The sequence below is a fragment of the Mesoplodon bidens genome, assembly GCF_964165515.1.
Source record: "Mesoplodon bidens genome assembly, chromosome: 7".
NCBI lineage: Eukaryota > Metazoa > Chordata > Mammalia > Artiodactyla > Ziphiidae > Mesoplodon > Mesoplodon bidens.
In genome coordinates this window covers 108,550,504-108,573,251 of record NC_138164.1, presented here as the reverse complement: position 1 = coordinate 108,573,251, position 22,748 = coordinate 108,550,504, and the positions used below count along the sequence as shown (strand labels likewise).

At 61.0% G+C, this 22,748-nt stretch overlaps 5 protein-coding genes across 21 annotated transcripts; 1 reads left to right on the top strand and 4 right to left on the bottom strand.

Moving 5' to 3' along the window:
* The first annotated feature begins 4,871 nt into the window (after positions 1-4,871).
* On the top strand, positions 4,872-7,217 carry PPP1R14B (protein phosphatase 1 regulatory inhibitor subunit 14B). The gene is made up of 4 exons (XM_081239878.1): positions 4,872-5,347; positions 6,373-6,456; positions 6,752-6,784; positions 6,877-7,217. The coding sequence occupies exons 1-4, from the start codon at positions 5,090-5,092 to the stop codon at positions 6,943-6,945; spliced, it is 444 nt and encodes a 147-aa protein (XP_081096004.1). The 5' UTR covers positions 4,872-5,089; the 3' UTR covers positions 6,946-7,217.
* A 396-nt stretch (positions 7,218-7,613) lies between these two features.
* FKBP2 (FKBP prolyl isomerase 2) lies at positions 7,614-10,383 on the bottom strand (the record flags this gene model as incomplete). Of its 3 annotated transcripts, none has more annotated exons than XM_081239855.1 (6): positions 7,614-7,753; positions 7,843-7,878; positions 8,225-8,271; positions 8,391-8,503; positions 8,828-8,996; positions 10,243-10,383. In XM_081239855.1, the coding sequence occupies 6 exons, from the start codon at positions 10,302-10,304 to the stop codon at positions 7,692-7,694; spliced, it is 489 nt and encodes a 162-aa protein (XP_081095981.1). In that variant the 3' UTR covers positions 7,614-7,691. The 3 variants fall into 3 exon arrangements, with proteins under 3 accessions (XP_081095981.1, XP_081095983.1, XP_081095982.1); XM_081239857.1 differs by lacking the exon at positions 10,243-10,383 and adding an exon at positions 9,627-9,709; XM_081239856.1 differs by lacking the exon at positions 10,243-10,383 and adding an exon at positions 9,161-9,298.
* A 1,804-nt stretch (positions 10,384-12,187) lies between these two features.
* Positions 12,188-15,742, bottom strand: VEGFB (vascular endothelial growth factor B). 4 transcript variants are annotated; one of them, XM_081241180.1, is made up of 8 exons: positions 15,326-15,742; positions 14,728-14,770; positions 14,185-14,381; positions 13,945-14,018; positions 13,716-13,751; positions 13,240-13,374; positions 12,707-12,787; positions 12,188-12,631 (listed from the first exon to the last, which is right to left on the bottom strand). In XM_081241180.1, the coding sequence occupies exons 1-8, from the start codon at positions 15,383-15,385 to the stop codon at positions 12,610-12,612; spliced, it is 648 nt and encodes a 215-aa protein (XP_081097306.1). In that variant the 5' UTR covers positions 15,386-15,742; the 3' UTR covers positions 12,188-12,609. The 4 variants fall into 4 exon arrangements, 3 of the variants coding, with proteins under 3 accessions (XP_081097306.1, XP_081097308.1, XP_081097307.1); XR_014016376.1 differs by having other exon boundaries at positions 12,617-12,631; positions 13,240-13,475; positions 15,326-15,715; XM_081241182.1 differs by lacking the exon at positions 12,707-12,787 and having other exon boundaries at positions 15,326-15,705.
* Positions 15,743-15,919: 177 nt separating this feature from the next.
* On the bottom strand, positions 15,920-19,498 carry DNAJC4 (DnaJ heat shock protein family (Hsp40) member C4). Of its 11 annotated transcripts, none has more exons than XM_081241170.1 (7): positions 19,117-19,498; positions 18,674-18,766; positions 17,914-18,027; positions 17,256-17,486; positions 17,007-17,171; positions 16,219-16,305; positions 15,920-16,127 (listed from the first exon to the last, which is right to left on the bottom strand). In XM_081241170.1, the coding sequence occupies exons 1-7, from the start codon at positions 19,245-19,247 to the stop codon at positions 16,019-16,021; spliced, it is 930 nt and encodes a 309-aa protein (XP_081097296.1). In that variant the 5' UTR covers positions 19,248-19,498; the 3' UTR covers positions 15,920-16,018. The 11 variants fall into 11 exon arrangements, with proteins under 11 accessions (XP_081097296.1, XP_081097297.1, XP_081097301.1 ...); XM_081241171.1 differs by having other exon boundaries at positions 17,007-17,168; XM_081241175.1 differs by having other exon boundaries at positions 17,256-17,417.
* Positions 19,499-19,619: 121 nt separating this feature from the next.
* Positions 19,620-22,679, bottom strand: NUDT22 (nudix hydrolase 22). Of its 2 annotated transcripts, none has more exons than XM_081241179.1 (6): positions 22,590-22,679; positions 21,813-22,310; positions 21,360-21,458; positions 20,300-20,397; positions 20,061-20,161; positions 19,620-19,786 (listed from the first exon to the last, which is right to left on the bottom strand). In XM_081241179.1, exons 2-5 carry the CDS (start codon positions 22,290-22,292, stop codon positions 20,062-20,064), a joined length of 777 nt encoding a protein of 258 aa, XP_081097305.1. In that variant the 5' UTR covers positions 22,293-22,310; positions 22,590-22,679; the 3' UTR covers positions 19,620-19,786; position 20,061. The 2 variants fall into 2 exon arrangements, with proteins under 2 accessions (XP_081097305.1, XP_081097304.1); XM_081241178.1 differs by having other exon boundaries at positions 20,068-20,161.
* Positions 22,680-22,748: the final 69 nt, after the last annotated feature.

The window sequence follows — 22,748 nt, the reverse complement described above, 5'->3', positions numbered from 1 at the left end:
GCCCGCCCGCCAGTCTGTCCGGGACAGACCAGAGAATCGGCGGGGCCCGGCCGGGGCGGGGCGGGGGCGGGGCCGCTGCGGCCCCGCCCCCTCCCCGGCGTCGGGCCCGCCCGCCCCGCGTCGGCTCCCCCTGGCGGCCGGGGTGGCGACTGCAGCCAGAGGAGGGATGGGGCAGAGGCACGCCCGGACTGGGGCACTTCGCTGGGGGTGGCTCAGCTGAACACGCCCAGGGTTGGAGGAAGGCGCTTTGGGGCGGGGAGGCTGTTGGGGTGCAGCTGGAGGGACTGCGTGCAGAGGGCGCTGCCGAAGACCGGCCGGGGTCGGCCCGCTAAGGTTTCTGAGGGGCAGGGGCGGGGGGGGTACTACCGGAGAGCAGGACTTGGGCCTGGGGGCGCAGAGACCTGCCACCCACCCCACTCCTGCAGCACTTAGCTGAGCGCTGGAAAAGACACTCCCACCCCTGCCCTCACTTCGCCTCACCCCCTTCTGCAGCATCTCGGTACCCGCCCCCCCTCCCTGGGAGCAATTAGCAAGCTAATGGGCCTTCCGCCGGCGGGCGCCCCTCCCCCGTCCCTAGCCCGGGGAGGCCCGGCGCCGGTCGCCTCCTTCGAGGACCCAAGCACCCTGGCTTTCCAGAGCGAGTCCTGGAACAGCGCCCTTCTTGTTCCGCAGACACCCCCCCACAGCTCAACCTGGAGCCTGTCCCTGCGGGGCTCTCGACTGCAGACTGAGAAGGGGACAGCTGGTCGTTTGCCCAGAGGGGTCAGAAGCCCCCTGGGTGTCCACGGACAAGGAGGGTCGAGGAGGGGCTCTGCCACTCCTGGCCCACAGCAGGTGTCCTGAAATCTGCTGCATGCCAGGGACGGGAGCGGGGAAGGCGCGCATGGGCACTGAGATGGGTGGGGGCTGCAGCCCCTCCCGCAGGGCTTGGCTGGGGGGGCTCCTGCCTGGGGGCCCCTGTGGGAGCCCCCCCAATACAGAGACAGTAGCAGCAGCAGGTTTAAAGTAGAACTCATCCAGAGGGGCCAGCCAAGTCACCTAGAAACCCAGAAAGAGACGGAGCTGCTTCTGGGGGAGGAGGGGTCAGTCAAGGAGGAGCCAGCCCTACAGGCCTCTTTGCCCCAGGCTCTCAGACCCCCAAGGGGAGCCCTGCCTGGCACTGGCCATCCTCAAAATCCCCACCATGTTGGGTACCAACTCTAACCTAACAGATCTAGCCTTTGGCTGAGGCCCTGTGGGGTGTGATTATTATCTCTACTTGAGGCACAGAGGAGGGGAAAGGACTTGCCCAAGGTCACACAGCTTCGTAGGAAGATTGCAGCCCTCTGTCTTGAAGGCCAGTTTATGTCCTGCCTTTACTACTTGCCCTTGAAGAGACAAAGAAAGGGGGACAGGACTTGTGATCCTTGTCCTCTCTCACCAGAGCAACAGAGCCAAAGCCCTCAGAGACTCAGGGACTACGAGGTCTCATTGGGCAGAGCCATGCCAGGTAGAGATTGGCCTCTGCTCCCGTTGACTTGGGTTCAAGTCTACCCTACCGGCAGAACCTCGTCTCTCTGTGCCTCAGTCACCTTGTCCAGAAGGTGGAGGTTGTCAGAGGATGAAATAGGCAAATGGGTGTGAGATGACCCCTAGGTGTGGACAGCTGGATCTCTAAGGAGTGAGAGCAGGCTGTGGGGACAAGGGGGAGGAAGGAGGAAAGGGCATGGATCAGCTCTGGGGCAGGGGGCTAGCAGGGCCTAGAGCCAGGGCCTGAGCTTAGGGGTAGAAGCTCTAGGCAGCAGCTCCTTGGAAAACAGGATGGGAGCCTGTTTCCTGGGCCTGAGCCCCTCCCCCTCTCCCTCCACCCCTGTGTCTCCTGAGGCCAGGGCAACCCCCATTAGAGGGCTTCTTCCTCCTCGGATACTTTCTTGCAGCCTTGGTAATGGTAATAGAGTTTCTCGGCAAGCAGTAAATGGTGGAAGGGAAGGCAGCCTTTCCGGCCTCTACCCTTGATTAAGGGAGCGGTCTCAGCCAAGGGACCCTCCCTAGGGCCTCTGCTTTGAGGAGGTGCTGAAAGCAGCCTTAGCTGCCCTCTGGTGGAGGGGGGCCAGGATCCCAAGAGGGGTGGGGCTGGGGAGGCCACAGCCTGAGGCTGGAAGGATGAAGAGCAGCAGCGGTGACAGGTTCAGACAGGAGAGCAAGGGCAGGGATATGGTCTTGGAGCACTGACCTCAGCCCCAAACCACCAGAAGTCAGCAGAATCTGCCCCTGTACCTCTGAAGAGTCTCAGGGCAGGTAAGTGACTTGCCCAGGGCCTCGAAGCCTAGGGCAGAGGCAGGATTTGAACCCAGTTCTTCCACTCCAAGGTTCTATGCTGGGCACCCCAGCCTCCAAGACAGCTGCAGGCCATCATGGCCATCTGCACTAACTGTTCACAGGGTAGGCGGCCATGGGAAGGGACTGGATGGACAGGGGAATCAGTCCCAGGAACCTGGGAGTGCCCTGGGGGTGGCACAAGAGGTGGAGAGAGGGAGAGTCAGGAAAAGCATCCCTGGCTCTTCCCTGTTCAGCCTAGAGAATCCTCAGGGGACCCCTGAAATTTGGACATGACCGGAGGCCTTCACACCAGCCTTGAGGGGATGAAGATCATTGCTCAGGGTCATAGCATCTGGGGGGTGCAGAGCTGGGGCTGGTACCCAGGTCTTCACCGCCAGTAGGTTTCACTCCCACAAAAAGCTATGGTATATCCTCTCTTGTAACTGTGAGCTCCCCAAGGCCTGAATCAATGCTCCAGTTCAGAAAGAACAGACCCACCCCAGTGGGGTGAGGTGGGGTGTGGTGGGGAATTTGGATGTGGGTAAGTTGCTTCTCCCATCAGGCCAAGCTCAGAGCCAGAGGCCAGGTTGGGGATGGGGCTCTCTTTGAAAGAGTGGGTCCTGTCTAATCCGCAAGAGCAGGGTCAGCCCTTCCCTGGCCCCCCAGGCTGGCCAAAGGGAGGCTAAGGCCAGAAGGGGGGCTGGAGAGGGAGGAGGTATCAGCCCGTCACCAAGCCACATTAACCTGCCCCCTACCCAGGCCTCCCACCTGGCCTGAATCCCACCACCACCACCATCACCACACACACCATTCTCAGCCAGCGCCTTCTCATTGTCTATTCTCCGCAGCTACAAGGTAAGCCTACAGTCCTAGGTTTGGGTGTGTCTGCAGCACCAGCTGTGTGACTCTGGGCCAGTGTCAACCTCTCTCTGAACTCCATCTACTGCAGAGGACTTCTCTGGCATCCAGAGAGAGGGTGTCTGTGAGGGGCTGGGACTCACTGCCTCTGGGACGCTGAGACTGTGCTTGGGACTGCAGAGGGTGAGCCTGCTATCGGTGGAAGCATCCCAAACAGAGCTGCACAGCCCTGTGCCGTGGTATGAGTAGTGATTTTGTGTCAGGGGACCTGGGTACACAAGCTGAGCTCCATCTCTATCTGGCTGTGTGACTTAACCCCTGTGGTTCAGTCCTTGAATCTTCCATGCACTTTCCTATTTAATCTTTGCCACAGCCTTCAGAGGAGATGGATGCACAGAAGAAGCCATTAATTCTTTCATTCGGTCATTCGTTCAACCAATAGTTATCGAACACCTACTATGAGTCTGACCTAGGTGCTGAGAGTTCAACAAAAGTCAGGTAATTTGCGCGATCCATGTGGGTTTGAAGCCCAGCAGGCCCACTCAGCCATGGGCATCAGCAGTAAACAAAGGCCAGACAGGTCTCTGCCTCATGGAGCTCATAGTTGAGAAATGGGAGGCAGACTGAACAAATGAATGAGAGACACTATTTAAAAATATGGAAAATCAAAACAGGTGCGGGAATGAGACGCACAGTCGACTTAAGAGAGGTGGGCCATATTAGGCGCCTGTGAGATCTGAAGAACAGAGGAGGCCGCAGGGCGAGGATCTACCGGAGAGCTAGTGAGGTGCCCTCACGCTGGAACCGACTATGTGGAACCGACCGTAGGAACTCTCATTAGGGTCAGCTGTTATTATCTTTATTATCGTGAGTACCGGCTCCCCCACTTCCCAGCTCTTTACGCCTCAGTTTGTACACACAGAGGTTGCGGGGTGCAGAGAACCGCGCCCTGTGGAGACCAGCCCTACGAGGGCGCTCCAAACAAGTTCTGCGCTTCCCGGACCCAGTTCCGCTCCAGGGGAGGGGCGGCCATGGGGGCCGGACCCTGGGAACTACATTTCCCATAATTCCGTCCCCCGCCGCCATCTTGGCGGGTGGGCGGTGGCTGCCTGGGGTCTGGCCCTTCAGGCCGCCCGGATGGCTCAGCTCACCACCAACCTAGGCCTTCATCATGGGGGGCGTGGAACCCCGACGAGTAGGGCGTCCGGTGACCTGGGCAGTACCTGCCCGCCTTCTCCACTCCTCCACCCCCGGGCGTCCGGCCCACGTGTCCGTCCGCGCGAAGAAGCCTGCTCTTTACCCGCTGGCCAAGGGCCTGAGGACCCAGAAGTCGGGGGCTCCCACGTCTCTTCCTCGGACCTCTGTCCTGTATACAGTGCCCACTCCCCTCCATTCTCAGACGGCCCCTGTTTTTGCTTCAGTGAGGACAGAACACTAGGTTCCCCGCAGGAGCGCAAATCCGGCTACCGGACGCTTAGAACGCCTGGGCTTGGGGCAGGAAGCTTAAAAAGGATAGCGGACAGCTAGGTCCAAACCTCTAAGGACTAGACCCTCTCCTAGCCCCTGCCCGAGGGCGGGGTAGGGGTGAGGGGCCTGCTGCAGGACTGCCCCTTTAAGGGGGTGTGGTCGGGGGGCGGGGGAAGCGATCAAGACAGAGAAAGCGGCTTCGGCTGCGGCGGCTCGGGCGGCGGCCGCGGGGGACAAAGGGCGGGCGGATCGGCGGGGAGGGGGCGGGGCGCGGCCAGGCCAGGCCCGGGGGCTCCGCATGCTGCAGCTGCCCCCGGGCGCCCCCGCCGCCGCCCTCGCAGCGGAGCCGTGCGGAGCCGAGCTCACGAGCTAGCCCGAGCCAACGGCCCGGAGCCAGCCGGCGGGCGTCCCGGAGGCGGCGGCGTAGGGAGGGGCCCGACGCGCGCACGTGGCCCCGGCGGCCGCCATGGCGGACAGCGGCCCCGCAGGGGGCGCGGCGTTGGCGGCTCCGGCCCCTGGACCGGGGAGTGGCGGCCCAGGGCCCCGCGTCTACTTTCAGAGCCCCCCTGGGGCTGCAGGCGAGGGCCCGGGCGGCGCGGACGACGAGGGCCCAGTGAGGCGCCAAGGGAAGGTCACGGTCAAGTACGACCGCAAGGAACTACGGAAGCGCCTCAACCTGGAGGAGTGGATCCTGGAGCAGCTCACTCGCCTCTACGACTGCCAGGTGTGTCCCCCACCCTGCGCCGACACCCTAAAATCGGTCCCGATTCGGGCCGCCTGGGAACCCCACCTTGAGCCCGCCTGTCACCCGGAGTCAATGGGCGCTCCGCTTCCGCGCGCTCCCCAGCTCTCCGTACTCCCCGCCCCCAACGTATGCTCTTTCTTGTCTGACCTAAGTCACTCCTTTCTTATCTGCTGCCTTGGACAGGAGACTCGGGGCTTGTCTGGGCTGGCGGGGAAAGGAGATCTACCTATTGCCTGCGGTAGCCTAGACTAGTTAAAAGGAGCTAGCTAGTCTGGGTGGTGGTGGTACGGGTCTTGCCTATTCTAATGGGCTAACCTGGTGTCATGGGGGGCAAGCTAGCCCACACTCTGGGTTCTAGTTCTCCACCCTATGACTATGACTCCTTCCTTGATCAAATGGTGACTCAGTCCCCGGGGGGCAGGGTGGAGGAGTGGGCCTGCCCTGTGCTGCCTACCCTAGCGCAGCCCTGGGATGCAGCTGACTCCAGACGGGAGAGATGCTTCCTGGGGGGGAGGGGTGGCAGGCACCCCCTCCCTCAGCAAAGCATGGGCTCTTTGTTTCCCCTTTACCAGGCCTGGGTCCTTCCCACTGACCCCTCACCCTTCACTTCCTCCTCACTCCTGGGAAGCTGTGACAGGTGTTTGGGGGAGGGGAAGGGGCTATGATGAGTTGGGACAGCTGGCCCCACCTGTGCTCTGGTTGAGATGGGGGGCCCGGAAGTTGGGGAGACACATCTGCAGGGTTCCTAGCCCAGGATCCCCAGCCCTAGCTGTCTGGCACCCAGGGTGCCCAACTGGCAGGGACAGGAAGCTCCCCCCCTCATTGGGCAGTTTGCCTTGGCACAGGCCTGATCTGTTTTCTCCTCGGAGCAGCTGCCGCTGTCTGCTGGGCAAGAGGGCTGGCTCATCTGCAGTAGGGCAGGGGCCTCAGCCAGAGAGCCCCTCTCACACCTTCTCTCCCAACTCAGGCCCTTGTCTCTCCCTCCTCCCCCACCCCTACCCCAGGAAGAGGAGATCCCGGAGCTGGAGATTGACGTGGATGAACTCCTGGACATGGAGAGCGATGATACCCGAGCTGCCAGGGTCAAGGTGAGAGGGGTTGGGGGGGAGCAGGGAATAGAGGGGTGCCTGGAGGCACTGCCCCGTGGGTAGGCAAGCCTCTGGAGCCAGGCCTTCTTTGGTCTGAGTCAGCCAGCTCTGTGACCTTCCTGGGCTCAGCTTCTGGCTCCGTCAAATAGGGCCAGTGGTACTTGCCTAGCTGTTCAGTAGCTGTGGCATCTCCTGTGCCTCAGGGTGGCCCCAGTGCCTTGGAAGAGGGTGTAGGTGAACTTTAGGCTCGTGTTCTCGAGACTCATACTTATACTTTCCCCCCATGCCCCACTAGGAGCTGCTGGTTGACTGTTACAAACCCACTGAGGTAAGGAGGTGGTTTCCCCAGAGGGTGGGGTGAGGAGCCTGGGGTCCTGTCATCTTGGGTTCTGGCCTCCTTACTGTCCTCCCTCCCTCCAGGCCTTCATCTCTGGCCTGCTGGACAAGATCCGGGGCATGCAGAAGCTGAGCACACCCCAGAAGAAGTAAGGGTTCTCGACCCAGGTGAACGGTGGCTCCCACAGGACAATCGCTGCCCCGCAACCTCGTAGCAACAGCAATACCGGGGGGCCCTGCGGCCAGGCCTGGTGCCATGCGCAGTGCTCCCCGTACCCCTGGCCCAGGGGCCTCTTCCCTGCCCCCTCAGTTTTCCATTTTTGGGGTTTTTTATTATTATTAAACTGACGGGACTTTTTGTGTTTTTATATTGACTGCGGCGCGGGCCCTTTAATAAAGCTAGGATATGCCTTTGGTGCAGTTAACAGGCTCGCCTGGTTTCTTTTAGGGGGGATACACTGCTCTACAACTGCTGCCAGCTGAGCTTCTCCCCAGGTGACCGCAGGCCTTCCTGAGGGCCACGCAGCCATGGCGATACCCCAGTGCTGGCTCCCAGACCAGGATCTGGAAGCGGCTGGGGAGTTGGGGAGGAGCCGTGTTGCTGCTGGCAGGCAGGAATACTCCTTTTTCCCTCTGGACAAGGGCCACCAAGTCACCCACGGCTTGGCCATCGTGACCTCCGTGCCACTGAGCCTACTAGACCCCAAGGCTCTGCAGCCAGGAAAGGAGAGGGAGGGATGGGGGGAGGATGAGGGAGAGGGAAGGCTGAAGCTGTGGTTTCTAAGTCTCCAGGGCCCACAAACAAACACAGGCTCACTTCATGGGCTTTAAAGTTTTTTTCTTTCTTTAAACAGTCTGGTCCCTGATGGGGGCCTCTCCACCAGCCCTCCCCAGTTTGGCTACAGTTCTGAACGTCGCTCGATTTTGAGCAGCTCCACCTCGAACACCAAGGTTGCACCGCCTGCAGGGGAGAAGTGGGATCAGAATGAGAACCAGAGCCACAGGGAGATGGAATGGGTGCAGGAGATGGGAGGCAGGATGGTTTATTACCTGGAATCTTTGGGGGAGCTCCCCGCTCTCCGTACCCTGCAAAGATGCACAAAGAAAGTGAGCCGTGGCCAGACAGAGTGAGGTGTTCTGCAGACAACCAGGCTGAGACCAAGCCTCTGCCCATCCCAGCACAAGGCCAGAAATGGAGAAGGTGTAATGGATTTGGGAGGGGGCTGCTAAAGGTCTTGTAGAGGGCAAAGAGTGGGCACCAGAGCCAAGCGTCCCAAGGGTCTTGCCCTGTCCTCACTGCTGGACACAACTAGACTTGGAAGTGGCACATTGAGTGGATTGAGTGCAGATCAGTGCAGAGGCTGAACCAGCTTTCACCCTTACGTAGATATAACCCTGAACTCCCTACCCCCATTCAGGAAGGGCCTCTTACCTAGCTCTGATGGGATCACCAGCTTCCGCTTTTCCCCCTCACACATCCTGTAGGACAACACATGTTCAGCATGCGGCAGCGCCCAGGCTCCCTGCCCCCAACCCGTACCTGGAGCTTGCCTCCCACAGTTCACCTCCTGGACCACAGCCATGGCCCCTCGACTCACCCTAGCAGCCCCTGGTCCCAGCCCTTGATGACCTGGCCCGTGCCCAGGGAGAAGACAAAGGGCTGGTTCTGGGGCAGGCTGCTGTCAAACTCTGTTCCATCTTCCAGCTTACCCTGTGAGACCATGGGAAGGCCAGTGAGGAGGAGGGTCTGCTCTGACACTCCCACCCCCAGGTGCTCTTCCCTTCAAGGTGGCAGCCCACAGCACTGGCGGCCATAGTCCTAGAAAGGGACAGAACCTTGGGCAGCTCACAGTACATTGCACTGCTTGCTGGTGCCAACTGGGAGTAGACAGTGAAGAGCAAGATAGGATCATGCAAAGTAGATGAGGAGACTTGCCCAAGGTCACCCACCTTTTGGCAGACAAACGTGGCTCCCAAGTCCTTTCTGGTCCCCGGAAGGCCCACCCACCCCCAAAAGCTCCACTCCCTCACCCACCGTGTAGTGCATGTGCAGGACGTCCCCTTTGCGTGATTTGATGGGACAGTGGTCTACCCGTTTCTTGACTCCGATCTGCAGCTTCCGTTTGCCCTCGGCCCCGGAGGCCGTGACCAGGGCGCTCAGGCAGATGGACAATACTGTCAGGACCCAGCTCAGCCTCATGTTTCTGCGGGAACAGACCCCGACCAACCAACCGGGGGAGAGGAACGGGAGGGCATGGAATACGGGCAAGTACCAGGAGGATTCCACCCCACCGTACCTTGCCTGCCCCTGGGGATCCCCTTGTCCCGTGTCACCGCCCCCTCCCCCAGGCTCCGCGGCCACACTTACCAGTCCAGTGAGAAGGGGGCTTGCCCGAGGACCCCAGCAGCGGGGGGAGGGGGTCAGGGGAGGCCACAGCAGCCAGGGTCCAGCCCCTTTGCTCACCCCCTGCCCTTCCGTCCCTCCCAGTCCCCAGCTCTGCTCTTCAATTCCCCCCCGTCCCTTTCCGCAAAGTCCAAACCCTATCTGGCTGCGCAGCAGTTGCCCCAACCGGGCGACCCCATTCACGCCACACCCAATTGCCTCCCGCCCAGCACACCCACACCTCTGCGGCTGCCGCAGGGGGTCGGCCCCGAGGCACCCACACATCTCCACTGGGTGGCTCCGGGGAGCCCCTGTCCTCCGGGGGTACCCCCCAGGCTGGTCCTGTGCCTCCGCCCGAGGCGCCGCCCCAACTCTGAGCCCTCGGGGGCCTGCGGGGCACCCAGACTGGCCCCGTATCGGGTGGCCGCCGAGCCCGCTCCACCCACACCACCTCTCCCGGGGGAGTTCTCGGCCTACCGCGTCCCCAGGCACGGCCACCACGGAGACCGCCCCCGCGTGGACGCCCCGGGCCATTACCTGGGCCTACCCCTTCGCTGGGCTCCTTAGCCCCACCCTTTAGAGGGCGTGGTTCCTCCCCCGGCCCTGTAGTCCCGCCCCCGACAGGACTAGTCCCCTTCTCCTGAACTGTAGCCGCGCCACTCACCGGCTGAGGCCGCGCCCCCAGTGCCTGGGCTCCTTCCCCCTCGGTCTCCAAACCCGAGGCTCCTCCTTCCGCCTGTTCCAGCTCCTCCTCCAAGGGCCCGCCTCCGTCCCTCACCAGTCCTAGCCCCGCCCCCAGCCCTGGAGCTCCGCCTTCCACTGGCACAAGCTCAGAGGTCCCACCCGTCTCCGTTCCACGTCCCGCCCCGACTCCCGGAGCCCCGCCCCGTGAGGCGTGAGAACCCTCCCCCTGCGGCATCCCCAGACAGCTCTGACCCCAACCCTCAATTTCCTCGTAACCTATCCCTTGTTGACACTCAGAGCCCCGGCCCGCTCCTGCCCCGCCTGATCCAGCCTGCCCCCTTGCACCCCGGCTCCCCACAGCCCGGGCTGTGGCCCCCGCTCACCTCCTCGCCGCGCCCCCGGAGTCAACCCCAGTCGTGCTGCCGTCTCTGCGCAGGCGCGTCATCGTCGCCACCAGACCCGGCCACGCCGCCCGCCCTCATTGGACCGTGCGAAACCCGCGGCCACAAGCCCGCCTGGGCGGCCTTCTCTAGCTCCGCCCCCCGCGCCGCCATGTGACTTATGCGTCAGGTCCGGTGGCTCTGTAGTCCGTAAGGTTAGGTGAAAGTGACTTCTGAAAGGGCCGAAGGCACTTCCGGTCGAGGTAAAATTAAGGTCAGGTGGGCGCGGGTTAGCGGCGGGGGTCTTGAGACGCCATTTTATGTCGCCCCCAGCCTCTCCCACGGCTCTCCTGTTTGCCCCTGAGCCTCTTCAGGATCCACAATCCTCAGTTGCTGTGGAAAGAGCCTGGCTTCAGAGTGAGCCCTGGGTTTGAATCCAGGGTCTGCCATCATTGACTGGCTGTGTGACCTTGAGCAAGTTCCTTGGCCTGGTAACTCGGGCTTGATAACACCCACCCCGCAGGGCCCCTGGAGGATTGCTGCAAGTGATGTGCACTGCCAGGCCCTGGTCCACGGCGAATGCTCTCTCCCTTTTTTCTCTCCCAGCGCATAGGCCTGCCTCTACCTGCTGCACAATGACCCCTGAATCATGACTGTAATGGTCTGGCTGGGTCCGTTCCCCAACCGGACTTATTTCCAGGCACCACAGCACCCAGGCGTGAACAACTGTCCATTGAAGTAATGAACCTGCAATTGGGAGGCAGCTAAGCCTAAGTTGAGTGTTAGGGAGAGCGCCGACCTGAGGTCAGATGCCCCGGTCAGTCAGACTTTTCGAGCCTATTTCCTCAACTGAAAAAGGAAGATAATTACACCACTTAGAATTGAGGACTAGGCGAGAAGGCACATACGAAGCAGTGTGCACGCTGGGCGGGCTTAAATGGCCTTGGGAGGTGCTAGCTACTGTCCCTAACCCTCATCTGTCTCACTCTAGCTGAGCTCTGGCATTTTGGGTGACGGAATAGCTGAGAAAATGATTTGAAAGTAGCCATGACTGTCAGGAATTGTCTCTTCTGGTTTAACCCCACTCTTGGTTTGGGCCCAACAAGATCACTACCTCACCCTCTCATCTAACACTTCAGAGAAGGCCTCCATTAGGGTAGCTGCTTTGGCTTAACCTCTGCCATGAATGTTCTGTCTCGATGGGGCAAAGCACTGGTGACCAAGGTTGCCCTTCAGTTCACCCCCTCGTCACTCAGACCCAGGGGCACTGAAGGCTACAGGCCGAAAGCTGGCCACTGAGCTTGGGCTGGGTCAGATAAAGGTCAGGAGAGTCCCAAGCAGCGCCTGGGGAGGGGAGCCCAAGGTGCCAGGGAGGAGAGAGTGGAGAAGACTGTGTAGCTGGGGTGAGCGGGGCCCACCGACCACAGACCTCTGGTGCTGCCTCCCTTTCAGGGATGTGGGAGTGAGATGGGGGCAGAGCAGGTGCGCGACCTTCGAGTTAAGCTACCGGGAGCAAAAAGCTACAAACAAAGAGTATAACCCGGCAGGGAAGATGGGTGTTCTTTCCTATTACGTGACTCTCTTTCTTGCAGCCCAAGGGCCCGGACCACAATAATCATCTGTTCCCTCCGTGTGCACATGTGGGAACCGAGGCTCAGAAAGAGAGAGGCAGTGACAACCGAGATCATTCAGCAGATCTGGGTCCCACCTCAAGCTCACTGGCCCTCTGCTTCCAGAAAGGAACCCTTGCAATGAGCAGAGGGGCAGGGACTCCCCAGGGCCTGTTAGCACAACATGAACATCAAGGATGCATGATTCTGGCTCTGTGACCTGTTGTGGGGCCTTGGGCCTCATCTCCTCCAAGCTCCATGTCTAGGAGGCAGTGTGACGCAGACATTCATGTCCAAACCAGCCAGCCTGGACAGTGACAAACAGTGACACAGGCAGGGACAGTTCCTTCTATCTCTTTTATCGGGACTGGGGTTCACAGTTCTTGTACTGAAGCCCAACTCTCATTTTTTTGTAGAGGACCAGGGTCTTCTTAGTGAGGGGACGGAGGAGCCAGTTGTAAGATGCTCACTTGCACAAGGTGGTTAAAAACTCAGCCGGGACCCCATTCTCTCCCAAGATGGTACATGACCCCTTGTGCTGCCTCCAGGTCTCTTCATCCAACTCTGTCCACGTTGTTGGACGGCAGCCTCAGAGAGACAAGGGCCAGTTGGAAAGCCCTGTTAGAGGCCCAGGTCCTGGAGGAGCTTCCGCCCAGGTTGAGGTCTTGGGGACTGGACTGTTCTCACCAGGATGCCCTCTTGTTCCCCTCTGGGCAGGCCTGTGAGGCAAGTGGCCCCACCGAGTCTGAAAAGCAATGTATCACCTTCGCAGCTTCCGGCACCTGAGAAGGGAAGAAGGGGTCCGTTCATGCTGGCACAGCTCAGCCCCTGCTCCTCTAGACTCACCCCCTTCTTACCTTCTGTGAACCTCATTCTCCCCTAACACTCCTGGGAAGCCCCAGCTGGCCTGGTCCACAGGACGCCACCCCATGGCCCCGCTGTGGAAAGGAGGGGTGGTGAGAAGCAACTTGGACAAGGGTGGACCAGCGTTCCACTACATCCCCTGGCCTCTTGGAGAACATAAGGTGGAACAAACTCTACCACAGGGGTTTCTGGGAAGGCTCAGAGCTTTGCAGACTGGAAGGCTGTCTTTCTCTTTTCTACACCTGGCGATGTCACCTCTTCCAGGACATCTCTAACCTCTCAAAGACGATGTCAGGCGCCCCTCACCACAGTTCTTGACTTGACTTCCTCTGTTGGCATCATGTGCCCTCGTGTCTGACTCCCACATCAGAATGTGAGCCTTGTTTATGCTGACCCCAGTGCCAGCAGGCGCTTGGTCAATAGTTCAGCACACTCAAAGCTTCCCCTTCCCTGGCTCTTCTCCCACCAGCAGGCTCACCGGGACCTGCTCCAGGATGGCGCCTTGACGCCACACCCAACTCCTCACCTGCAGGTGTCTGGGTTGAGCTCTAAGCCCCGCCCTTGACAACGGAGGAAGCTGCGGCGTCGGCAGCGGCAGTGGCAGGTCCGGGGGTCAGGGCGCTGGCGGCGCTGGGGGCAGCGTGGGCAGAGGGGCCTGGGGCTGGAGTGGGATGGGTGATGTCAGCTGGGGAGGGTGCTCCGGGGGCAGGGTCCCAGCCCGGAACAGAGCGGGGCTGGGGACGGTGGTGGGGAGTGGAAGCCCTAGGAGGAGAAGCAACATGTCTCGGGTGAGAAGTAAGAGTCTTCCCGGGAGCTGGGGTTGGGGAAGAGCATATAGTCTTGGGGAACAGAGGAAAAGGGGAGAGGGGGACACGAGTGGGAGGAGAAGGCGGGGGACCACAACTTCCTGACACACTCTTACACCCCTGCCCCACCCACACATTACATTCTGGGTGCTGGGCCTGGGCTCCAACCCCACCTCGGCAAGAGCCCAAGACTCACCTGTCCAGCTTCACAGCACTCTCTCGTTTTTTTGGTCTGAAAAGTAAGAGAGACAGACAGAGACAAGGAAAAAGAGGATCAGGAAGCCAAGCATCCTACTCTCTTGCCCTAGATCCCAGGCCTACCCGGCTATACTCTTGGAAACCTGGTCCCCGCTGTGGTGTACCACCACACCCAACACCCCCCAAGCCTTGTCTCTGCGAACTCAGGAGCGGGGCCTGGCTGGCACCTGCATTCACACTGGCTGTGTTCTTCCAGGGACATCTCCCCCAGCTGACTGCTTGGGTACCGGATCATGAGGATCTGTGCTCAGGAGAACAGGGAGAGAGACAGTCAGAGAGAGAGGAAGCGGACGCTCCATGGGCTGGAGAAATGAGAATACCTTGCCCACCAGCCAGGGTTCTGGTTGCCACCCTCTCGGTCCCCAGAACGCTAGCATCCAGCCAGGCACACTCCACCTGCCCCATACCTGCATTCGGACTTGGTGCTGCCCAGTGGGCACACACTCCAGGCCGTCGTCAGGGCAGCAGCCGCCACAGCGCTGCACCGTCACGCAGCTGGGCACCAGTTGCTTGGCCACAGTGCCCATGAGCTCCATGGTCAGGGGCACCACCACCTCCCGCGGCTGGCAGGTGGCACGAGCATACACGTCTATCCATGACACCACTGGGGGCAGATGCGTAAGGGTTAAGTCCCCACTGGGTTTCCTGCAGCTGCTCCCTGGTTCCCCTACCCCTGCGCCCAGAAGCTGTTCTCCTTAGTTCCCATGTCATAGCCACCCTCCACTAGCCCCCACTTCTGCCCTCCCAATCTGTCTTCCCTGCCCTGTTCATCCAGAACCCAGGAACCCCCCTGCCTCAATCTCCTCTTCTGTGAAATGGGCAGAATAAGAGTTTGCATCTTACAGAGGAGTGTGATTACACAAGATGAGGAATACACAGAGTCTGGAATCAGGACTGGAAGAGAAGATTCTTAGTGCTGGCTAGTAGAAAGTTCCTGTTGTTACTATTACCTTTCTTCTGATGGCCAGGGGCATCAGGCTGGGAGACCGGGCCCTGCAGGAGAGAAGAAAACTGGACCCAAGGTGCACTCCAGGAAGGGCTAGCCCTGTCGCTGGCCCCAGGGCTCTGCCCTTGCAGTCAGGAGGCTTATTTCCAGACTACTCCGTTCCTGGGGCCACTCTAGCTTTACCTGTCCTCTCCAGGCCACCTGGGACCTGGGACCTGCCCTGGCTACAACCCCCCAGGCACACTCTGCCGGCAGCGTCGAACCTCCAAGCCTGGGGACAGGGCTTGTTCTCGAGGCCGCAGACCAAGAGGGGGCACAGTGAGCGCCGAACCGCGTCCTGCAGGCACCGAGGCGGCCCCGCCCCCGGCTGCGCCCTGGGGACGGGGTGGGGCGGGGGAGTGGCCCCGGAGTTGGGCCGGCGGGCGGGCGGGCGGGCGGGGAGGGACACCTCCCGAGGGATGCCCAGGCCGGGCTCCCGAGACGCCCCCGTCCGAGGCCCGACCCCGCGGATCCCCGAGAACCCGGTCGCTCCGTGCCTCCCCACTTCCGCCAACCTTGAGAGAGGGCACGGCGGGCGGGCGGGTTGTCGCGGACGCACGTACCTGGGCGGGGGCCAGCTGCAGGAGCGCGGCGAGCAGCAGGCGGCGGAGCAGGGGGCTCATGGTGCCCGCGGGGGCCGCGTGCCGGGGGCGCCCGCATCGCCCTAGCCCGGCGGCGCGGGGGGCGGCGGCAGCCAGAGCCCCATGGCGCGGGCCCGGGAGCGGCGGGCGGGGGCCGGGCGCGGTGGGCGGCTCCTCCGCGGCCCCCTCCCGAGCCCTGGGCGCAGGCAGCGCAGCGCAGCGCAGCGGCGGCGGCGGCGGCCGGAGGAGCCGGGCGGGCGGGCGGCCGGTGGTGGCGGCGGCGGGCGGCGGGGACGGCGGGGACGGCGGGGGGCCGGGCCCGGGCTGGCGGGCGGGCGGCTCATGTGACCCAGACACGCGCTCCCCACCGGGCCGCGGGGCGGGGGCGGGGTGGGGGAGGGGGGCGAGGCCGCCGGCGGGGCCCGCCCCCTCTACACACACCCCACCTCCTGCCGCAGCAGGGGAAAGGGGACGCACCGCCCAGGGGGCCGGGCTCCCGGGTTGCCGCCGCCAGAACCCGGAGGGCGGGGCCCGGGCCGGGGGCTCTGGGCCTGTAGGAGTGAGCCAGACAAGAGCTCTGAGAATCACTTTATTGCACGCTTTTTGGGGAGTGGGGTGTCCCAGAAGGGAGCACACCGCGGGCCCATCCAAAGTGAGCTCTCCAAGGTGAGCCGCTCAGGGGCTGGGGCCGGGGGGTACGATCCCGGGGCCTTGAGGAGGCCCGGGTGGTGGCTGCAGCTGCTGCCCCTGCCGTTGCTCCTCCTGGGGCCTGGCTCTGTTGGCCCTGCAGAGGAGAGCACCTGGTGGTCGGGACTGGGATCCTGGAGGGTGGTGCCAGGACAGTGAGGAGAGGGCAGGAAAGAGCTGGGACAGACCTGGCCCGGGCCCGAGTGTCATTGTAGATGGCTGTGATGATCCGATCCTTTTCATCCATGAATCTACGATGCATCTGCTCCAGCTTCCTGCAAGGGGGTTACAACTGACTCTGGGAATCCCCAATCCCCGCTGTCCCCCAAGTCCCACCCCCTCCACCCCACTTGAGGGTCTCACAGCTTTACACTTGTGGGGACCTCAGCTAACTGCCTGTGCTAGGTGAGGAAAGGGGCACAGAGTAGCTGGGACTTGTCCAGGGCCTAGTGGTGACCCAGGTCCCTGACTGTCCTGAAGGTGGTGACAGCAGCTGTCACGGAGGTCCTTAAAGGCAACTAGAAAGGTTTGTTCATCTAACTCCATCACTGAACTAGGCACACTGCTAGCAGTGTGCACCAGCCTTTAGGTGTCTTTGCTATCAAACCTCGGTGGCAATGGCACGCATGAGAGAGTGGCAGGAAAACAGCAACTGCCAAACAAGTGAAGACAGTTGCTGGTGAGGCCCAGTTCAATGCATTTCCTTCTTGTGCAGGATTTTGATTGGCTCCAGCACTCACTGGCAACCAGCACCAAAGATTTAAATTCAAATTATAAAAAGCTGAAAATGACATTAGCCCTTAGTGCAGAGCTGCCTTTGCTAAATAAGAAGAGGCTCTGGAGGAGACCTATTTCATGCAGTTCTTAGCTTGAGAGACACAAGGGTGCAGGCCACAGGGGTGGTATGGATGGATGGCTGACACTGGGCTTCACCCACCCTCCTGCCCTCTGCCCATCACCCTAGGGGGACGCGCACCTGAAGGCAACATAGTGCAGGCCCATGCCTGCCAGCATGATCAGGAGGCAGTACCCCAGCACCCGCCGGTTGTGCATGTGCTGCTGCTGCCTTGACTCTGGTCCCTGAGGCCTCACTTCATGAAACTGGGCCCAGTATTTTACATTGGGGGGTGCCCAGGAGCTGCTGGGAGGTAGAAGAAGGGACAGTGTAAAGATGGGGCTCCCCAGGAGACTTGGGGGTGGCAAGCTGGGGGCAGGGCTACTGTACCTGTGGGCCTGATGAGCAGACCTGGGATGGGCTGTGGTTCCTGGACACTTTGGGGAAGCTGCCGAGCGGAGCTGGTGGTCATAGCTGCGGCGGCTCTGCTCACGGCTCAGCACTTGGTATGCTTCACTCAGCTCCACAAAGCGGCTGTGCAGGGCTGGGTTCCTGGGGTCCCGGTCAGGATGCAGCTGGGGTGGGGCAGGACTCCCCTCATCTCCCTTCCCATGACCTATCCTGACAATATCCACCCACAGGGGCTCATATCATACCCAGAGGCCCTCCCTGGGCAGTGACCCTCACTCTCAGGCCTGCACATCCCTCTAGAAGACCAGAGAGGAAGCACAAACTCCTGCCCCCTCCCCTTGTTCAAGCCCTCCCCACCTGCTGCCTGGCTCTCATTGTATGCCCTGGTCCCAGCTTTCTCAAGAGCAGGCAGGTCAAGAGAACCAAGCCCAGCCCATCAGGACTCCTGGTTCCTGCCCCACAGCCCTTCCTTCCACCCGGCCAGACCTCTCCACTTGGGGCAGCTCCCCCTCCCTATGAATGCTGAGGGAATGTGCACCAGCCAGAGTGAGCTTCTCAGCTCCATTCCTGAGAACTTGGAGCGTACCCCATCTGGCTCAGACTTCCCTTCCCCCTCTCCACTTAAGACCACTGGTACCTCTTTGGACTTGGAGAAGAAAGCTCGTTTAACTTCTTCAGCGCTGGCACCAGGATGCACCCCCAACAGTTCATAGTAGTTACTGGGGCCAGACCTGTGGAGAGAGGCCCAAACCTGCAGAGGCTGAGGAAAACACAGAGGATACCCCTTCCCTGCCCGTCCCAGCCCCGCTGGATCACACCCTTCAACTCAGCATCCAGATGCTGAGGGGGCTGAGGCAGGTGCCAAGGGAGATCTCTAAATCATCCCTCCCTTTTTGAGTGTTCCAGGTAAGGGGCAGATCAGATTGTCTCAAAGTGTAGTTTTCAGACCCCTTGCATCAGAAACGCCTGAAAAGCATGTTTTAAAAAATAGATTCTTGAGGCCCACCTCATTCCTGCAAATCAGAATCTCCAGAGCAGCGCCCAGGAATCTGCAGTTTTGTAAGCTCCCCACACCCCGCCTGGGTTATGCACAGCGATGCTTGACAACCACCTGAGTTGTGGAAAGTGCATTGGGTTTGGTTGGGCTCAAATTCCAGATGTGCCACTTAACTCTCTGTATGACCTTGGGGGGTCATCCTTTAATCTCTGATCCTGTGCCCTCAGCAGTGAAGGTGAGGGTAAGCTGACAAGCCTGTAAGGCGCCTGACGCAGAGTGAGAGATCACGACTATCCCAGCACCTAGACTATCCCGGCACCTAGCGCAGGGCCTAGAATTGGGCAGGCCAGCCACAAAAACCTACTGAACGACCGGGCCCGGCCCCGGGCGCCCGACTCACCGCTGCCGGGCGGCCGCTGCGAAGAACCGAGTGGGAGGGTTGTGGGGCCACAGCCGGCGCAGGCGCAGGGGCAGCATGAAGGCAGGCGGGCAGCTGGTGAAAGGTCACAAAGAACAGTGGGATGGGAGCAGACTTCAACCACTGCAGCGGGGATGAGGGGTGGGGGTGGGGGGCAGAGGGAAGGGACCTGGCCCCGTTGAGATGCAAAGGAAAACTGAAGCAGGTCCGGGGGACTCAGGGGCGGGTGGAACCTCCCTGCTGAAGACCAGACCCCGGTGTCCTGGCCCTGTCCCCGCCTCCGACCCGGGCGTCCAGGGCCCCTCTCCACCCTTGTCTCGGTGTCTGTACAACCAGCCCCGGACGCCGAGACCCCCTCCCCACCCTGGGAGCTCGGGGGGCGGGTGCAGGGAGAGCCACACCAAGCCCCGCCCCCCTTCACTCACAGACCCCTTGGCGGCCGCCGTTTCCTGCTCCTATTCAGGCCCCGCCTCCACACTCTCATTGGCTTAGACATCCAGACCACGCCCATAGGCCTGAGGGAGCGGACCAGCGGCGAAGCCCCGCCCCCGCACATCCATTGGCTTTTGACGCCCCGGATCCACCCATCGAGACAGCAGCCCGGGGACTTGCAGAAAGGCGCCAGCGCCCACCCGGGTAGGCTGCGGCACGGGGCCTGACCCTCAGTGAGGCTTTCGGCTCAGCCCCCGTTGTTCTGTTCCCTCGGACAAGGCTGTTACTCCGCTCTGCAGCGAGACGCGTTTCACAAAGCAGTTTCCACCCCGTAATCGGCCTGGAACTTCACCGGAGCCTGGCAAGGGGGCACAGCCCTCAGCTTACAGAGGGGAAAACTGAGGCTGGGGCTTTTTTTCACCCAAGTCACTTGTCCTGTCTCTCTCACCCACCCCGGCCCCTCTCTGTCTCACGGAAACAGCAGACGCCAACGGAATCCAAGAATAAAGTCCTTTATTGTCTTCCGAGCTGTGGTGATAGGGCTGGGGACTCTAGGGCGACTTAGGTGGAACTTTCCTGGAATTCGTCGTAGAGAAAGATGGCGCCTTTGGCTGAGGGGCAGAGTTCGGCCCACATCTCAGTCTCCTGCAACCTCCTCACACTCTGTGGGGAGACAGTGAGACCCAAACATTCCGACCTCGGGTTTCTTGCAGGAGCTGGGCCCACACAGTTCCTGAGCCTCAGAGCCCTCTAGGGAGACATGTTAGGGGGCTGAGCAGGTCCCTGGCCCTCTCCCTTGGGCTGAGGGCATCCCAAATGAGGCCTTGTGCCTCTGGAGGGAGGCACTGAGAGATTTGGGAGGCCCCTCTGACCCAGGCCCAGGAGACAGACATGCATCACCAGGCCTCTGCAAGCCCCAACCCAGCTCCTTGTCCACCTCAAACCTGTGTCTCCACAAAGATGATTCCTGTGGATTCATGGGCCTCAGGTCCCCCGCTCGTGTAGTGCTTCCTCACCTGCTCAGAAGTCAGGCTGCACCTGGACAAGGATGTGAGAGTGGCCTGGTGAGTGCTTAGACCCTGGAAGGTCCCTGTGGAGCCCCAGCTGCCTCAGCCATGCCGCTCAACCACCCATCTACTCCAGGACCCAGGACCCTGTCTCCCAGAGCTCACTCACTGGACGTAGAACTCAGCACTGGCACGGCCGGCACTGGTCTCATTGCAGGCAATGCCCAACAGCAGCGGCTGGCTCAGGGTGAGCAGCGGCAGGTTCACCTGGGGCCAGGGGTACCACCTGTCAGTGCTCACTGCCCGCATCCCTGCCCCTCTCAATGAAGAACAGCATGTTACCCTTGTACCCTTGTACAGCATTTTACAGTGTGTAGTTCAAGTGCCCAGAATCACAGAATGTGAGATCTTGGGCATGTTCATTTCACATGGGAAAACCACAATGGGAGAGATGGAACAGTTAGCTCAGGGTCACCCTAGGGAAGTCAGTTTAGTAACTGGGGGCTTCCCTGGTGACACAGTGGTTAAGAATCAGCCTGCCAATGCAGGGGACACGGGTTCGATCCCTGGTCCGGGAAGATTCCACATGCTGCAGAGCAACTAAGCCCGTGCGCCACAACTACTGAACCTGCACTCTAGAGCCCATGAGCCACAACTACTGAGCCCACATGCCACAACTACTGAAGCCCATGCACCTAGAGCCTGTGCTCCGCAACGAGAAGCCATCGCAATGAGAAGCCCCCACTCGCCGCAACTAGAGAAACCCTGTGCACAGCAACGAAGACCCAACGCAGCCAAAAATAAATAAATAAAAATTTAAAAAGTAATTGGGACTCCCATTTACTCCTCTTTTCAACAAACCTCGGGGGAGTAGGCAAGACATTTATTATTGTCCCCATTGTAAAGAGGAACACAGAGACGAGGCACACAGAGATGAGGGTTAGAATTCCACTCCAAGTGTGCCTAGCTGCAAAGCCAAGCTCTTTGCTCAGTGCCAGATGCCTGGGAATTCCCTGGCGGTCCAGTGATTAGGACTCCACACTCTCACTGCCAAGGGCCTGGGTTCAGTCCCTGGTCAAGGAACTAAGATCCCACAAGCCAGGTGAGGCAGCCAAAAAAAAAAAATAGATGCCTGCAGACACTCCTGCCATCCCAGACCTGTGAAATTCTGGATTGTTCTCCCCCCTCCCTCCTTGCCCACCACTCTGTCCCACCTGCCTCTCGCTCACCTCATCACAGATCTCCTGAAGGACGCTGGAGAAGAGCTCATGCACCACCAGCTCCCCAGGGAGGTTGATGTGCAGGGGTCTGCCATCTGGGCACAGGGCCTGTAAGAGGTCAGGCTCAGCCCCTTCTCCCCTCTTCCCGCCTTGCTTTTCCCCACACTCACTGGCCCTGAGGGCCTGGCTGGGCACAGAGTAAGAGCCTTGGTGATCCCCTGACCCAGGCCCTGTTTTTCCAGATGGAAAACCACAGGTCCAGCTAGGTCTTCCAACCCTACCCCCACCCCCAATTCCCTAACTTCCCATGGGTCTGGGGCAGGATTCAGCAGGGAGGCTGAGAGACTGCCCTGAGCAGAGACTTTCGGATAAGCACCAGGCCAACTCCCCCTTTAAGGGAGGAGGAAAACAAAGCCGAGCTCTCTGGGTCTTTGTGCCTTTGCGCCCAGCCTGGCATCTCACCTGAGGCTCAGGGTGCCCACCGGGCACGTCCACTAGCCCAGGTGCCTCAGCCACCTGCCCAGAGCGGCGCAGGAAGACAAGGAAGTCGTCAGCAGTGGCCAGTGCAGCGCCCACCCCTAAGGGGTCCGCCAGGTAGGCTTGCTTGTCACCCCAGTCGGTGGCCCCCTGCTGTCGCAGCCAGGCAGCTGAGCTGGCCCAGTTGGTGCCCAGGAAGTCTCGATAGGAAGTAAGGCCCAGGCACAGGTGCAGCTGTGGCCCCGGCGAGCCAGTGGGCACCAGGGTGGCAGAGTGCAGGCGGAACTTGGGGGCGTCAAAGAGCCAGGGCTGGGCCTGAAGCCGGCTCTCCCAGACTGCGGTGATGGCCTTGTCCCCTCCTGGCAGTGGGCGACGGTCGTAGGCAGGGCTCAGCTCAGCCCGTACCTGCTCCTCAGGCAGCCCCCCCGGGGGGCATTGCAGCAGCAGGGACACCTCAGGGTCCATGATCTGGATAGGGCAGTTCTGGGGGAGGGCACAGCCAGGCCTGTCACCCCGGGGGACCCACAGCCACCCTTGGACCCGACAGCTGGCCCCCTCTGCCACAAACCTCCTGAGGGTACTCCCAGCCCTTCTGCACCCCCCTGACCCCTCCCTGTGCTGTAAAATGTCTTATCATCCCAGCAAGAGCTCCGAGGCTCCTGCTACCAGACATCCCTGATACTCCCGGGCATCCCTACGACCCAGAGGTCCTGAGTCCTGTCACCCGCTAATGCCTCTGTCTCCCCAAACCAAAAGTCTTGCCTCCAACCCCTGATGCGCCAGGACCCTTTCCAGGGTCCGGAAGGTCCGGGCTGCAGCCGGCAATCACCTGCCTACTCTCATCGCAGGCTCCGCCTCTTTCCCCCGGAGCGGAAGTACCCGCCCCCTTCTTCCTCGGCTTCTCATTGGCCGGTCCTGGCG